General features: G+C 34.4%; 2 protein-coding genes across 2 annotated transcripts in view; both read left to right on the top strand.

The window, feature by feature from the left end:
• LOC6643402 (serum response factor homolog) overlaps window positions 1–1,440 on the top strand; it is a 40,593-nt gene extending 39,153 nt beyond the window's left edge. The window contains exons 3-4 of the mRNA XM_023176256.2: window positions 420–822; window positions 898–1,440. Of these exons, the coding sequence (XP_023032024.1) occupies window positions 420–822; window positions 898–1,061 (567 nt within the window). The 3' untranslated portion in view covers window positions 1,062–1,440. The remainder of the gene's footprint in view (window positions 1–419; window positions 823–897) is intronic.
• Window positions 1,441–6,955: 5,515 nt separating this feature from the next.
• LOC6643403 lies at window positions 6,956–7,764 on the top strand. Its single transcript, XM_002066114.3, has 2 exons — window positions 6,956–7,330; window positions 7,384–7,764. The coding sequence occupies exons 1-2, from the start codon at window positions 7,195–7,197 to the stop codon at window positions 7,674–7,676; spliced, it is 429 nt and encodes a 142-aa protein (XP_002066150.1). The 5' UTR covers window positions 6,956–7,194; the 3' UTR covers window positions 7,677–7,764.
• The last annotated feature ends 9,412 nt before the right edge of the window (window positions 7,765–17,176 follow it).

The following is a 17,176-nucleotide window of genomic DNA, read 5'->3' as shown; positions in this document are numbered from 1 at the left end:
ATAATGATTATGATGACGAAGCCGACGACGACGACGACGACGACGACGATGTTGACGAATGTCATTGTTGGACGTAGGATCGCGACATTCGAGGCTCAGAAATCAATATTCTAAATTCTTTAACGCGTGTGCACATTTAAGGCAAAAAGCTCATTGAGATGCGTGGCGGCTAACAGCCTGGCCAGCACTTATACGCAATTTCGCGCCATATTTGGAGCAAACATATTGGTTTTTTTTTTCGTTTTTTTTTTTTTTATCTTACTTGCCTGGCATATAGAACAGGCCAAAGAAAAACGATCGAGGCAATCTTCTAACTACAGACTTAAGCTTAAGATCATAGCAGACTGTTTGGCTACAACAGCAAGTCTAATCCATCTCTCTCTCTCTCTCTCTTTTCTCTGTTTCTCTTTTTCTTTTAGGATGAACGTTCACCTACTTCATCTGGCAATGAATCGGATGATTCTTCGGATGTGGAAATGCCAAGTGAAGTCACAGAGCTGGACAGCAGCAAGGCAGAATTAAATACTGTGTCAGCAGCAACAGCAACAACAGCAGCGGCAGCAGCAGCCAGCACATCGACTATAGTGACTGGAGGGGGAGGAGTGGGAGCAGGGGGATCTAAGGCAATGCCAGCATTAAACCACCAGACTGATCAAGGACCCTCATCGTCAAAAGGCTGCAGTGGGGCTGCAGCAGTGCAGCCAACTGCCGCATCATCGGATAGCAAGTATGTCTATCCGGCTGCCTCGTTTGCCAATATACCGCCGGATATGCTAAGACAACTGATACAAACCGGACACTTGCAAGTCCATGCTGAAGAGGGTGAGTAGTAAACAATGTGGAAAATTCTAAATGAGAACAAGAGATAGAAAACTTGACAAACATTTTTCTTGGCAGATGGCAATCAATATGTGACTATACCACTGAGTTCTTCGGCAGCCAGTCTCATCAAGGGCAATAAGATGGCAGCCTCAAGTAGTACACAGTCTTCTAATCCTGCTCAAGTGAAGTCTGAGCAGGTGGCAGAGAAACCCCTATCTATCAAACAGGAATACGATTAACCCTAGCCTTCTAGCACCAAATAACAAACAACAAAAACTGGAAAATGCTTTTATACAGAAAATCTATACTTGCCCCATTTGCAGAACCCCGAAGCAGGCTACAATCATAATTTTCACGCACACATTAATCAACCAAAACCAGAAATAAATACTATCCAAAGTTTTCATCTTTCATTGCATAACCGGCCTGCTCTCTCATCTAAGTCATACATACGTATATCTACTTTATATCTATTATATAGAGCATATATAAAACTATTTTTATACCCTAAACTGCCTTTGGCAGATAAATATTTACATAAATGTAAGTTTTAAAGTTTCACAAGGATTAAGATGAATTCATAATAAAGATGATAATGCTTATGCTAATGCTAATGATGATGATGATGATGATGATGTTCCTAACAGCTGCAGAGTTAATGAACAAACAAACAAAATATTAAAAGAAAAAGATACGTTGCTTTGTTAATAGTTTATATTGTTTTATTATACTATATATATATACACATGAAATATGAAAAAAAACACATTACAATACATTTATACATATATACGTACATTATAAATCATTTTTTTGCAAACGAAAATAAAAATGTTTCGAGAAATTGTATTTTTAATAAAGTGAACAAGAAATTTAATTTCGAAAAGGTTTAAGCACTCATCAAAAACAACCCTTATTTTCTCACCCGTCTCTCACTCCCTCTGCAGACAAATTCCGTGCTCGAACTCGCCACCTTTTTCCCCTTCCCCCTTAAAATTGGTCTTTGGACGTCCTTCTATCCACAAGTTCGACGAAGATCGCTCGCTCGAGCCAAAAAAGATCCTTTTATGACCTGTCATAAAACTCGAGGCATGCAAATTTTTGTGTGCGTCGACTCGTAAAAGTGCCCTTTTTCTCTGCCCAGCCTCTGCCGTTAAAGAGCCACGGGAGCCAAAAGAGCCACTACGTAGCCATCCTTGGTCTAGAGGATCCTTAAAAGTTTATGCAAGGCATACTAAAGGGATTCAGAAACGTCTAGATAGTCTCCGTATGCGGTACCAGTAGGTTAGCCCGAGTTGAGACGTCTGTTTAGTAAAAATAAATAGAATAACTAGGTCTATTGAGATTTGAAATAAACCCAGATCTGTTCGAGCAAACTGAAACAGGCTAGGGGTCAGAAGGGCCTATAGGCAAATATGTATATCAAACAGGAAACATTTAAATACATGAGAAACAAACAAATCAGATTTTCTTACTATGCTGATATATAAGAGGTTCTTCTGGATTCTTTTGGCAACATTTAAATATTTCGTAAGTTCAAAGGTTTTGACTAGATTCATTAATACACATACATATATGCTGGAATTTAAAAATTATGTTATGAGCTAACTCAGTTCAACTAGAAAATTTCGTGTTAAGAATGCAGATAACGAAATACTCTTATCACAACACACGCCGAAATATATATTGCAATGAATATTTAATAAATTAAATCATTGCTCTTGGAGACATTATCTGAGTCGCAAGTGTAAAGTAAACTCAACATAAACTCATCTTGACAAATAAATAAATTTCTGAATACTTTCCAAAATGAGACTACCAAATGGTCTTGCCCTTTGTGTTCTCTTCCTTCTTCTGGGATTCCGGCAAATAATCTCAACAACTCTTTCAATATCAGATGACCACGGGGTGAGTGCATAAAAGAATAGTGAAAAGTGTCGTTCAATCTAATTGATAAATCTGTTTACTTAGGAGTGTGGATTCTCCAGTGACGAGGAAGATTTGTGTGCCTTATATTGCCATAGGTCTATGAAACTCGGTCTAGCTTATATTATTGAGTTGAAGGAAAAAATCAAAATACTCGAGGAGAATAATTCAGAGAGGGAAAATAGTCAGCTAAGCAAAGCAGTTGAGAATTTGCAAAGTAAAATTGATCAACAGAATATACAGATAGCTAATATTAACGATTTTATCACAAACTCAGTTAACAGGCAAAAAGAAATGGATGAGAAAGCCAAATCTCAAACTGAGATAGACAAATATAAGAGCACAATACAACAGTTGAAAGAGAATTTAGAAAATGTTCAACGTCAAACATCAAAAGATAAGGAAGAAAGCTTAGCTGAACAAAGAAATAAAAATAGTGAAATAGAGAATCTAAAAGAGAAATTAGCTACACAAAAATCAGATTTAGACAAAGCAATTAAAGACCTCGAGTCGAAAAACAAGGAATTTGAAGAATATCAGATTAAAGAAAAGAATTCCAGCAACAAAATTGGAGAATTGAATTCTAAAATTTCATCCTTACAGAAAAAGTTAGAAGAATCTGAGACTCAGTTGACTGATTCGAATCATTTACTTGAAAGAAAACTAAGCCAAACTAAGGAAAATTTAATCGAGTGTCAGAAGAGAATTCCAAAAACCGGTTGCAAAGGCCTCTCTTCGGGAATTCATCAAATTGGGATTCCCGGGATTGATCCGATTTCTGCTGTCTGCGAGGGAGATTTAAAAGGTGGTGGGTGGATAGTTATTCATAAACGATTTGATGGCAGCGTAGACTTTAATAGAACTTGGACTGAGTATCGGAATGGGTTCGGAAATAAGGAGGGAGAGTTCTTTCTTGGTCTGGAGAATTTGCATCGTATTACCAATTCCCAAACCTATGAACTTTACGTGCAATTGGGATATCACAATATAGCTTTCGAATTTGCTAGTTATGATAATTTTAGAATTGGCAACGAAACTACGAAATATAAGTTGGAGTCATTGGGAGAGTTTAAAGGAACAACTGAGAATTCTATGCAGTACAATTTAAAGCAAGCATTTTCCAGTTATGATCAAGATAATGATCACTGGAGTAAAAATTGTGCTCAAAACGATGGAGGTTGGTGGCATAATAAGTGTAGCTTTGCGTAAGTAACCAATTTAATTATACAAGAATGAACAATTGTCAAATATTTTGTTTATCTTAATTAGCCAACTCAACAGAAAATATTTTAATACAGATGGCAAGGGTTGTTCAACTATGAGCTGGTGGAACTGTATTTCTCTCAAATCTGTCCAGATGCTTATCCGGCCTAGATAAAGATGAACTTCATTTCAAAATAAACTTAAAACCTGGAAAACTATGCAATCAAAAAAAAATTAATATTTCAGCAACAAAACAAATAATTTTCAAACGTAACTTATAGACGGATCCAATCTTGAGTGGACAATTTTCGTTTTCTGTTTTGTCTCATTGTTATATGAGACTGACTGTCTCCCTTAAAGAATGTTTACTGTAGTTCAAATGCAAATTTAATCTTACTTTTTGTAATTTCCTATAATGATAAACACATAAATAAAAAAAAAATCAAACAACAAAATTGCGACATCTTTTTCTTATCTAGATAATATAACATGCGTTCTATTCAATTTCTCTTACAGTATACAAATATGTCCTAACCAAGGAACATGGCTTACGATTATTCGATCATGCTGAAGTTTGTATGCTTTTTTAAGTTCCTATATTCTGTGACCCCTTGGCAAATGGGCAAAACTTGTTGTTTGGAAAGAAAAGAAAGAAAGAGCATGACGAGGTGAGTTTATAATGTTAGTGTGTATGCCCATCTGCGCTTCTAAGTTGAACCAAACGGCAATACAAATAGAATGAATTATCCCCTCTTTATCAGAAAATCTAAATAATAAATAAACCAAACTAACCAATTCCCAAATTTATGAACTTTATGTGCGATTGGGATATTACAGTGGAACTTTCCTAGTTGCTAGTTATGATCATTTTAGAATTGGCAACGAAACTACGAAATATAAGTTGGAGTCGTTGGGAGACTATAGAGTAACAGTTGAGGATGCTATGAATTAAATTTAATATTTAAATGGATCATTTTCCACTTTGGATCAAAATAATGGTCAAAGTCTTCACTTTGGTAGATAATTCAAAATTTTAATTCAAATACAATGAATCTATCTAAATGATAGATAGAATAAATAAATAAATTAATAGAAAGAAGAGTTTAAATACCCTTGCAGTCCTTGGCAATAATATTTTTCATGCCCAAAATTCTTTTTCTGTAACTCAATTCATCAATATGTAATGTAAAAAAATTCATCTCGATAGTTTTCTAGCTCGATGAGTAAAACGGATAGCAACCAAAAGTTGCACAATGTGGCTGTCAATGTCTCACTGTAATTTAATAAAAACTCTATTATTATTTTGTGCAATTCATTGAAATTATGTAGTTGTAAATATGAAATTTGAATCAATAAAATATGTGGTCGGAATTTTTTCCTTTTATATCTAGATAATAATCCATTCAAGCAGTGTCCAGTTGTTAATTTATAAATACATTATAAATGAAATGTACATATATTACAAGATAGCTTTTCCGACACTATAAGGATGTATATCTCAGTATTACCAGCCGAGTCGATCCGTCCTATGCAAATCTGTCAGAACTAGAGTCAACATAATTATTCAGGTTAAATTGCTTAAAAAATTTGTATACACTGTTGAGGGTATTATAAAATTGGTCAGATGTTTGTACCGCAGAAAAGGAGACGTTTACACCCCCTAAAATTCTTAAATGAGTAATGATCTATTGATCTAAATTGTTTAGATTTCAGTCCTTTATTAGGGAGGTTTTACATTTTATAAGTTAAAGCAGTGCCTGAAATAATAATTGAAAAAATTGTTCAGCTAAAATGAATTTAAGTATCAATCAATGGAGACATTTGGTTAATAGTTTTATTCTTTTAAAGTCGGTAAGTAAGAGTGGCTCTCATTTCTGTTTACCTTTCGAAGATGTCCTAACCAGATGACGACATCTGAAGTGAATGCACATGTTTGAGTATGCTTCGGGATCAAGTTCACTTGCAGAAAGGAAAAACGTCATTAAGTACCATAGAAGTGATGGCAGAGGAATGAACAAACAACGAAAAAAAAAAATAGAAAGAACCTTGCCTTTTGGTATTTAGACGCTTGATTGATGTCCATGGATTCGTTCAATTGATTGATTGACGACATAATCTTATTGACACTTAACCTAATTAAACGACGCTCAATTCTGCTCATTGCTAGGTAGAGTAGGTGGCTAATAGGCAGTCGATAGTTTGAGTATGTATGTACCTGTTAGTAGCCACTTGAGATTGAGATTGAGGTTGCTAAGAGGAGGCCGAGGAGGGACAGGGTGGGAGACGGTCTTGCTTCCGCTCCAGGGCACTTTGCATACGAAAGACTTGTTGACCACAAAGGCGAGACGTGTGTCTCATATTAATCGAACGGGCGGTGGTTGGCACGCGCCAAGAGCTTCCTCCATAGAGAAAAAGGGACAAAGAAAAGGCAGCGAAAGAGAGAGAGAGAGAGAGAGAGATCGGGATAGAGATGGAGAATCCAAGTTTTACCAGTTCAAAGCCGGAAGCCGTTACAATGTGTGTGTTTGAGTGTAATTTTTGTTTTCTTCTTTACGTGGCCAAAAGAAAAAAAGTAAGGTACAAGAAATTATGCTTTTGGCTGTGGTTGAATTTTCTGTGGATTTCTGGTCAAAGTTGAGTGGGTCAGTAAACTTTTCTTTATGGAAACGCAATTAGCTTTGGAGTTGATTGACATTGTCCGCCTGGAATGCCTTTGGCTTTATTAAGCGCACCCACGCAATGCCGCCACTCCTATGAACCCTCATATGAATATTGATCCATAGACAGGACAACTCACTTATTCTGTCTGTCCGACCCCGTCACCCTCTCTCATTCTCTGTCTCTTTTAGTCAGTGATTATTATTAATGGCTGGTCACGCGCGCAAAACTTTGCATTGCAATTTCTCAACTTTTAGTCGCCTTTTGGTTGCCCCAGCAAACGGCCGTAGTTTTTTCTCTTCTATACGTCCGTATAATTTTGCAAAAAAAAAAGAAAATCAATACTAATGAGCCATTAAACGTTGTCTATAGTCACTCTGTCTCTCTCTTCCTCCCTGACTTGATAGCGGAAATTGAATACGGAGGCAATCCAAGCGGATGCAGCAGGAAATCGCATCAGCATCAGGTAACTGTGCTACTATCCCAGAAACCAGATACAGAGAAAGAGAGGGGAAAAAATACATCGTCAACGGAAGTCTTAGGCCATAATGCCCCTTGCGCCTGAATAGCTGAGCTGAGCATAGCATGGGCTGCTCGAACACCAAGTCCAGTACCTCTATTGACGATACCAAAGCACCAGCTGCACTCTCTCCTGCGCCAGCGCCAGCGCCAGTTTCAGCTAAATACGACAAGAAAATGGATTCAGCACGAAGGGAATACCGTAAGTTGTAATGTGCCACTAAAATCAAATGTTTCATATTTCTTGCTTGGTAGCTGCTTCGGAAGCTTTTACCATACCTTTGGATAACGAGCTCCAATCAGATGTGCCCCTAAACGAGACCCTACGACAGCCACCCAAACGGATACAACAACTCATGGAGGAGGCAGCCAGCGTTGAGCCATTGACTCTGGAGGAACTGGAGGATAAACAGCAGAAGGCCGAACAAAGACGTCAGGAATTGATGCAACAAAAATTGGAAATTATACAAAAGAATGCCCAAATGCTAATGCGGGGACATAGCACGGATGGCGGCGCCGCCGATCAGAAGGAGGAGCAACAAGAGTAATCATTTAAACATCATTAACTTTTTGATAGAAACAGAAAAACACAGCACCTCGTAGTATTTAAGGTTTGAAATACATTTGAAACAAGTTTTGCACAAAATAATCTTAAACTTGAAATATTTTAAAGTAGACACGGAAACAGAAGGGCACAAATAGATTTTTACATTTACTTACAATGTTATGACTGCTGGATTCTGTCCTTCATTATTTTATTCCTTTCCAGGAAAACTAGCTATATTCAGATAAGGGATAAGGCTAAGATACTTTTCAAAGTCTAAACAATAATTGAATCGAAACGAAAGAAAAGTCAACAAGTCAATTAAGTCGACTTAAACATTCGAATTTTGAATATACATAAGTAATCTACATACAAGCATTCAAAGTGTCAAAAGAAGGCCTTGAATCAGAATCAGTAAATCTAGCCATGCCCATTAATTTATCTGTTCGTCCTTGCAGATCAAATTTTTTTCTTCTGTAGAGAAACTCGAGAGACAACCAAGAGTTTTCCTCAATATTTAAACCACTACATTCAAAAAAGGCAAACCAATACTTCAAGTAGAATTTCATTGTTTTACTGTGCTTCTACAAGTAACGAATTGCTTTTGGATTATTCCAGTAATCTTTCAAATTTTTGGTGGCTTCATGGAATTAGGAATTGGTCAAAGGTGTAAACGAGTATTCGTACTATCTAATTGAAATATGGCACAATTGCAATAAGCTTTGACTTTTGATGATAAAGAAATTGATTTATATAATGTACTGAAATTATATATAATTATATTTGTCTAGATTTCGACCTTATTGAAGTTAATCAAAAATTTTGTTTGAGCAGGCTTCAGGTCAATCTTACTGATTTATTTGTAAGACTTTAAATCATAGGCAGCACAAAAGGTGAGCAGGTTGTCTGTATAGCTATTTCAAGAACCACCAAGTTCTATCATCAGCAGACTTCGCTAAAGAATCCACAATTGTAATGGCCATACCATATCTTCAACACTAAAACTAGTTGGGAATTACATTGCCAACTAAATGAAGCGAAAAAAGAACGGCAAAGCTTGCAACTGCAGATTCCACCTTTTTTGTGTGCATACCCATGGGCGCCAGCTGAATTAGTGTAAAGGGCTTCGCCTTAACCAACTAATCGTCGCGCCCAAATATTTTGTAATAGTATATTGTACTATATGCAAAAAAGAGGGTTTTTACAGCAAGTGTAAAACGGCGGGCCTTCCGTTTTTGGTATTTGTCTAGATTTCGACCTTATTGAAGTTAATCAAAAATTTTGTTTGAGCAGGCTTCAGGTCAATCTTACTGATTTATTTGTAAGACTTTAAATCATAGGCAGCACAAAAGGTGAGCAGGTTGTCTGTATAGCTATTTCAAGAACCACCAAGTTCTATCATCAGCAGACTTCGCTAAAGAATCCACAATTGTAATGGCCATACCATATCTTCAACACTAAAACTAGTTGGGAATTACATTGCCAACTAAATGAAGCGAAAAAAGAACGGCAAAGCTTGCAACTGCAGATTCCACCTTTTTTGTGTGCATACCCATGGGCGCCAGCTGAATTAGTGTAAAGGGCTTCGCCTTAACCAACTAATCGTCGCGCCCAAATATTTTGTAATAGTATATTGTACTATATGCAAAAAAGAGGGTTTTTACAGCAAGTGTAAAACGGCGGGCCTTCCGTTTTTGGTATTTGTCTAGATTTCGACCTTATTGAAGTTAATCAAAAATTTTGTTTGAGCAGGCTTCAGGTCAATCTTACTGATTTATTTGTAAGACTTTAAATCATAGGCAGCACAAAAGGTGAGCAGGTTGTCTGTATAGCTATTTCAAGAACCACCAAGTTCTATCATCAGCAGACTTCGCTAAAGAATCCACAATTGTAATGGCCATACCATATCTTCAACACTAAAACTAGTTGGGAATTACATTGCCAACTAAATGAAGCGAAAAAAGAACGGCAAAGCAATGTAATTCCCAACTAGTTTTAGTGTTGAAGATATGGTATGGCCATTACAATTGTGGATTCTTTAGCGAAGTCTGCTGATGATAGAACTTGGTGGTTCTTGAAATAGCTATACAGACAACCTGCTCACCTTTTGTGCTGCCTATGATTTAAAGTCTTACAAATAAATCAGTAAGATTGACCTGAAGCCTGCTCAAACAAAATTTTTGATTAACTTCAATAAGGTCGAAATCTAGACAAATACCAAAAACGGAAGGCCCGCCGTTTTACACTTGCTGTAAAAACCCTCTTTTTTGCATATAGTACAATATACTATTACAAAATATTTGGGCGCGACGATTAGTTGGTTAAGGCGAAGCCCTTTACACTAATTCAGCTGGCGCCCATGGGTATGCACACAAAAAAGGTGGAATCTGCAGTTGCAAGCTTTGCCGTTCTTTTTTCGCTTCATTTAGTTGGCAATGTAATTCCCAACTAGTTTTAGTGTTGAAGATATGGTATGGCCATTACAATTGTGGATTCTTTAGCGAAGTCTGCTGATGATAGAACTTGGTGGTTCTTGAAATAGCTATACAGACAACCTGCTCACCTTTTGTGCTGCCTATGATTTAAAGTCTTACAAATAAATCAGTAAGATTGACCTGAAGCCTGCTCAAACAAAATTTTTGATTAACTTCAATAAGGTCGAAATCTAGACAAATACCAAAAACGGAAGGCCCGCCGTTTTACACTTGCTGTAAAAACCCTCTTTTTTGCATATAGTACAATATACTATTACAAAATATTTGGGCGCGACGATTAGTTGGTTAAGGCGAAGCCCTTTACACTAATTCAGCTGGCGCCCATGGGTATGCACACAAAAAAGGTGGAATCTGCAGTTGCAAGCTTTGCCGTTCTTTTTTCGCTTCATTTAGTTGGCAATGTAATTCCCAACTAGTTTTAGTGTTGAAGATATGGTATGGCCATTACAATTGTGGATTCTTTAGCGAAGTCTGCTGATGATAGAACTTGGTGGTTCTTGAAATAGCTATACAGACAACCTGCTCACCTTTTGTGCTGCCTATGATTTAAAGTCTTACAAATAAATCAGTAAGATTGACCTGAAGCCTGCTCAAACAAAATTTTTGATATATAATTATATATAACAAGTACGCATGTACGTATATACGTGATAAGAAAAAAGTGTGCAATATGAATAAACATTTGCATTGACTTTGGAACTCAGTTCATTTATAAAGACGGTTCACTACAATTTAGCAAATGGCAAAAGTAGATAGTTACACCAATTAGTTATTTATTTTGTATAAATAATCTTCAACGAGGTATGGAACACCATTGAGGGATTCGAAAAGGAAAATCCAAATGCTTCAGGCGCTTTGTCTGACATAAGTACTACTATCCTATAGTAGCTTCTTTTCCCATACCTTCTGGTGACTTCAGAAACTGTTAAGGCCATAGTTTAGCTCGTCTCAAATCTGAGTTCAATGTTGATGAACCCCAAAAACTAATATGATGAAATTTTAAAAAGATGGATTGTTATGAAAATACTTACACTGTTCTTTCTTAGAATTAAACACAGTGTTAATTGTATAATTTATTGATTCGTTAAAAGAACTCGAAGATGGAAGTTAGTCAACTAAGCAGTGGAAAAATCTTACCGTCTGCCGCAAAGCTAAAAAAAATATACGAGGATTACAGGGTGCTCACTGGCAGAATCACCGCACACTACCCTATAGCAGTTCACTTGCATCAGTTGTAGAATCTGTAACAAAACGTATAAAAATGTCCAGCCAGAACAGCGATAAGGCTTACTTGATAGCCTATCTATTGAACTCGTTATGAAGCCGCATCTGGTCAAACAAACAAATTTCGCTTTCGCCAGAAGCACTCAAATTCGAAAAGATAGAAACATCCGATAGGTATTCTGCAATCGGTCAATGTGGGACCTCGAATTGATGGCCACAGCCTTAACAAATAGTTTCAATTCGTTTATACAGAAGTCTTTAGGGAAATATTAATAGAAATATTGTTAAAACATATACTATACATTAGAGAGCTGCATGAATGATAGAAAAATCAATTCGAGTTAACAACATTGAAAACCAAATGAATGAATTAAATAAATTTGAAAATCAATTTCAAGTATATGAGTGTGCGACTTAAAAAACTGTCCACAACATTCAAACGAAACAAAATGAATTGAATGAGTTATAATGTAAGACAATGAGTTGCTATGATTCGAATGGACTCAGACTACAATACTGTTGTTGTCGGGTACAAACACCCCATACAGAAAAATAGATGCATTTTTTTCCAACTAGTGAAGTAATATTAAAATGTGATGGATCTACCTTTGTGTATATGATGGATTAGAGAATATTATTTGTTCATAATATATAAGATAGCCTTATTTATGTTTTCTCGGTTCGTGGCAACTAGGAATCTAATTTAGAAAAATTAGATTTTACTAGATTTGTTTCAAATTGTCCGATCCAAAACTGCGCACTAAAGTTGTTGGCCCTCATTTCGCCATTATTTTCTCTACATTTTTTATCAAATAATTAGTTTTTGTTGCTTAAAAACATCCCAATAAAAATGAGACAATTCGAATGATTCGAGTGCCATAGTACATTTCGATGCTTTGACACTCAGTTCATTGCCTTTCATTAAACAGAATTACGTATTTTTAGAGATTTGACAAGTATTAACTCACATTCATTCATTATATTTTGTACTTGTCACTCATTCATTTGAATTCCATTCGAATGGATTCATTTGACTTTGACTTTTCTCTCATTCATGCAGCTCTCTATTAAACATGCGCACGGCAAAATCGAATGCGTTTTCTATTCTGAAATATCTAAAGTAAGTTTGGAAAACCTTAAACTTTTATAATACTCACCAAATAAATATTAAAAAGATGAAACTGATCTTGATTTCGCAATATAAAAAACAAATGGCTAACAATAAGTAAAATTTTGATCTGGATTTGCAGTATAAAAGTTAGATGCTCTACGGATATTTTTTTTTAGCCCTATTTGATTTCAATATTTAAAAAAAAACCGACTCTATGTAATTTTAGAAACAAACAAAAAAATTAACTAAGTTTTAGCTTAAGGCCTAGTAGTAAGAAGATTGGCTGTAATTTTCAATCACTGTCCAATCACATTATAAATAAATAAATAACCAAGTAAGTCGCTTCGCCGACTTTGGTATACCATGTACCAAATGTTTTTACTCTGTCTAGCGCCGCTACCAACCTACGGCCAATTCCGCCCTTATAAACTGTTTAGCAAAATGCAGAATGACACTGGGAATGTTGCATGGAATGTTGAGTTTGCAGGATGAGAAGCATTTTTGCTTTAGCAACATGGTTCGAAACCAATGTTGAGAACTGTCTTCAGGTCAGGTTTTATATAAGGAGGTGCCTCAGTGGAACTAACCACACAGCTTCTCGGAAATAAAAAGTAAAAAGAACAATAAAAACCAGAGAGCCGGGGATAACTTCGACCGCGTCTAAGTTTGTATACTCTTGCAACTTTTATGATAACTCTTTCCTTACCAATAGCCATCAAAGTGGAAAAATGTTCAAGCTAAAAAGGCTAATGTTTGCGTAAGAACGGCCAACAATCTTTGCATAGGAAAAAACTAAGATATTGATCAAAGTCACTGATTTCCACCGATCGTTCCTATGGGAGCTATATGATATAGTAACCCGATCTTTATCAAATTTGGCACAGTCGTTTATATGTGTAAGTAACTCACCAATATTAAATTTCACGACAGTAGCTCAGAAAATAACGAAGTTATTAAGAAAAGTCACTGTTCATGAACTCGTCTCGTCGTGCTGATCAAGAATATATATACTGTATATGGTCGGAAATGCTTCCTTCTATGCGTTGCACACTTCTGACCAAAATTAATATACCCTTTTTGCAAGGGTATAAAAACTGCTAATCAACACAAAAAGCTAGATCGACTCGGCTGCTAATCAAGAATATATATACTTAACTTCTGCTTGTTACATACATTTTGGCGACATTGAGTCACCCTATGGGTGGAGGTATAATGAGACGATTGTCTATGTATTTCGCGTCTTCGGTTTGGCTTTTTAGAAGATTTCAATGACAACAGATTCGAAATACATGAGTCTGCAGTATATATTCTTGTCAATTTTGTAATCTTTCTGACTGAATAGCTGCTCTGATATTTATTTCAAATGTTTCACCGATTTACTTACCGCTTTCTATAGCCATTCACATGAAACTTTAAAATTTAATTATTGAAAAAAAAAAGATTCTTTTGTATCGTTCACATGTTTGGGTTTTTGTGTTTTATTGTTGTTTAGCTTTAATTCATATATGGTATTGTTAGTTTTATTATTTATTATATATATATATATATCGTAGTATATATCCAAACAATTAGATTGTATGCAATTAAATCTCTTTTACCACCATTATCAATATGCATTCTGTGTACCATTTTCCTCGTTTCCGTTCTCTTTAATCGATTAATCGATCGTTTGATTAGCCAAACCACAAAAAACTTGGCTATTTAAGCTGCTTCTCTGCTCTCTGTTCGTTTGTTGTTGTTGTTGTTTATCATTATAGTAATTAGTTTTTTGTTTTGTTGTTCTTTGTTGCAGATATACATAGTATTAATTCATATCATTTTGTTTTTGGTTTCTGGATGTGTGCGTGGTTGTAAATCATGTCTTTTGGGTTTGTAGTTTGGTTTGCTCATTTTTCTATATAAATTTTTGTTTTTTTTGGTTTGGTTTGTTATATATAGAGATATATAGAACTATATATGTATATGTAGATCATATAATATACTTTTGTTTTTGCATTGTGCCATTTTGAGACTACAAATGTTGCTTTGATTTCAGCTTAACAAACATTATTCTTAGTTGTTGTTGTTGTTGTTGTTAGTTTTGTTGTATTAATTTATTAAACTACACATTGATAAAAAGGTGTATGTGTGTAGGTGTGTGTGTGTGTATGTCTCTGTGTATTTGTGTATATTTCTGTTATTTGTTTTCATATGTATTTAATATGTTATATTTCTCATTAGTTAGTTGAATTGTTTGGTGCAAGATTTCTTTGTTTCTTTGTTTGTTTGTTTGTTTATTGTTGATTTCACTATTATTAACATTATTAACTATGACAATTTGTTCGATTTGTGTTAAGTTTTGTGTATTTGGAAATGGCAGACAGTCACAACAACAGTCGATGGCTTTATCCTCTCTCTGTCAACTACTGAAACCCGAAATAAATCCCATATTTCTCTTCCTTCTTTTAAGCATCAAACACAACCATGACTTTGCCTATTTGTTTAAGGTAAAAACTCATATATTATATATTGCACAGGTCTCTGTAATAATAATATTAATACATATTCCAACCATCGACTGTTTTATCTTCAATTTTTATTTTGATATCTGCATCTCTATTGCTCTTTAATTCATTCAGCGAAAAGTTTCTCTCGGCGAATTCTCTTGAATTCTCTATGCTCAATTGGCATTTACACAAAAAATGATTTTGTTCTTAGTTAGTTGAACTATGGTGGGTTACGTTCTTAATACATACATATATCTGTATATATGTATATATGAATATATACTGTAATTTTCAATTTTTCTTTTCCTTTTTTTTGTTTTTGGTATATATATTAACTACAAATTTGTCTGGTTTTTTGTCTTTAATGCATAGTTGATGTCTTGTTGATCTTTTCCCTTTTGTTTTTTGTTTTCTAAATTAGAAAAATAACTAAAACATAAAAATAAAAACTAGAAAAACGAGCAATACAATCACATTTAACCCCTTTGCTTACTCACTCACATAATGTTACTCTCCCTCTTAAGCATCCTTATCCTTCATACATATATAAACTCTATATATATATATATATATATATATTTTTCAAAAATCAAATGAGAATTATTTCTTTTGCTCTGGCCCGCTACGATTCGTATTCGTTGACTGCGGTACAACTGCAACTTAATTACTTTCAGTGTAGTTTGAACTGTATTAAAGCTTTTTTGGTTTTTCCATACGATTTTTTTTTGTTTGTTTGTTTGTTTTCTTCTTCTCACTTTTTTTACGCCTTTTAAACTTAAACTTAATTATAGGTATATTTGCTTTATGTATGTATAATATAATCATATATATGTATGTATATACGTGTGTGTGTATATATATACATATATCAATATAATCCAAATCGTAATCCATTATATTTGTATTAAATTCTTGTTTTGCGTGGAGCAATGTGCCTACCTAAAAGTACATAAACGCCTAACAAAATGGGTTTGTTTCATGAATTCTGGGATGAGGATCGGGATAAGGATTTGACATTGGGCAAGGGTTATCTCAAAAAGGATTTCACAAAACAAAATCTAAAAGTTTCGGTTATTTTTGTTGAAAGTATTGTAACGAAAAGTAGCTTTCTTTAATCATTTTACATTCACGAATTTCTATTCGGTTCTCATTAGGTTCCTTTTTGACCTACTTTAATTTCGTTTATCCTGTTCTCAAATGGAATATTCCAACGATTTTGTATCTATATATAGGCAAATTCAAACTATCGTTAGTTTATTTTATTTGAAACATACGACCCTCGATAATTAGTATCCCGCTAAATCGAAAATCGAGATAAACCAAAAAAAAATTTGTATCTCCTTCAAAAAAATTCTTTTGATGGAAATCGCGATAATTTGAATTTCTCTGTAAGACGAAAGAAACTGATTCCCTTACCATTTCGAATTATACGAACTCGACTGTGCATAATTTCGGAATTGTATAAATCCTTGATTTTGAGGCAGAATTTCAATCTTTTACTTCTCTTTACGAATAACTATTCAATGACTTTTCTATTGAATTGAAATACTTTACTGAAACACATCTTCATTCTCTATATCAAGTGACAACTAATTTTTAAACATATAAAAAATATTTAACTGAATTAAATTAAATAAAAAAGTTGAATTGTTATGTTCATATTCTTCGTTTAAAATAAATACAAACAGAGATATCCAATCTCTATCCAAAGTTACAAACAATTAAATCAAAATGTAAAAACAATTCAATTTTTGTTATATATTTCAGTAAGTGAAAAAAATCTTTTGATTTTGTTATGCAATAACAGTATAACATTTAATAATCGAAAGAGGTTCCTTACAGTTCAAATAAGTTACATATATGATGTATAAATTTTCCTTTCTTTAAAATTTTTTGAATTTTTCTAAACGTTCTATACTCATTTGTTATTTTATTTACCAATCTATATAGATTGATATTTGTATGGAATATATATTTGACCATTGTATATTTCTTTTGTATTTTTCTGAAATTTTTCTCACTTTAAGAAAAACCTTTAAATTAAAATTTTTAAACAAATGTTAGGAGCAAAACGAACTACAAAAACTGTAAATCTTTTTAAATCACCTACAAAATTTGTGTGTGAAATATCCAATTCACAAGATACAAACATTTATGGAACTTGTTTAATTTATTTGAAAGGACATTT

The sequence above is a fragment of the Drosophila willistoni genome (genome assembly GCF_018902025.1).
Source record: "Drosophila willistoni isolate 14030-0811.24 chromosome 2L unlocalized genomic scaffold, UCI_dwil_1.1 Seg168, whole genome shotgun sequence".
Classification (NCBI taxonomy): domain Eukaryota; kingdom Metazoa; phylum Arthropoda; class Insecta; order Diptera; family Drosophilidae; genus Drosophila; species Drosophila willistoni.
This window is presented reverse-complemented; position numbering and strand designations above follow the sequence as displayed.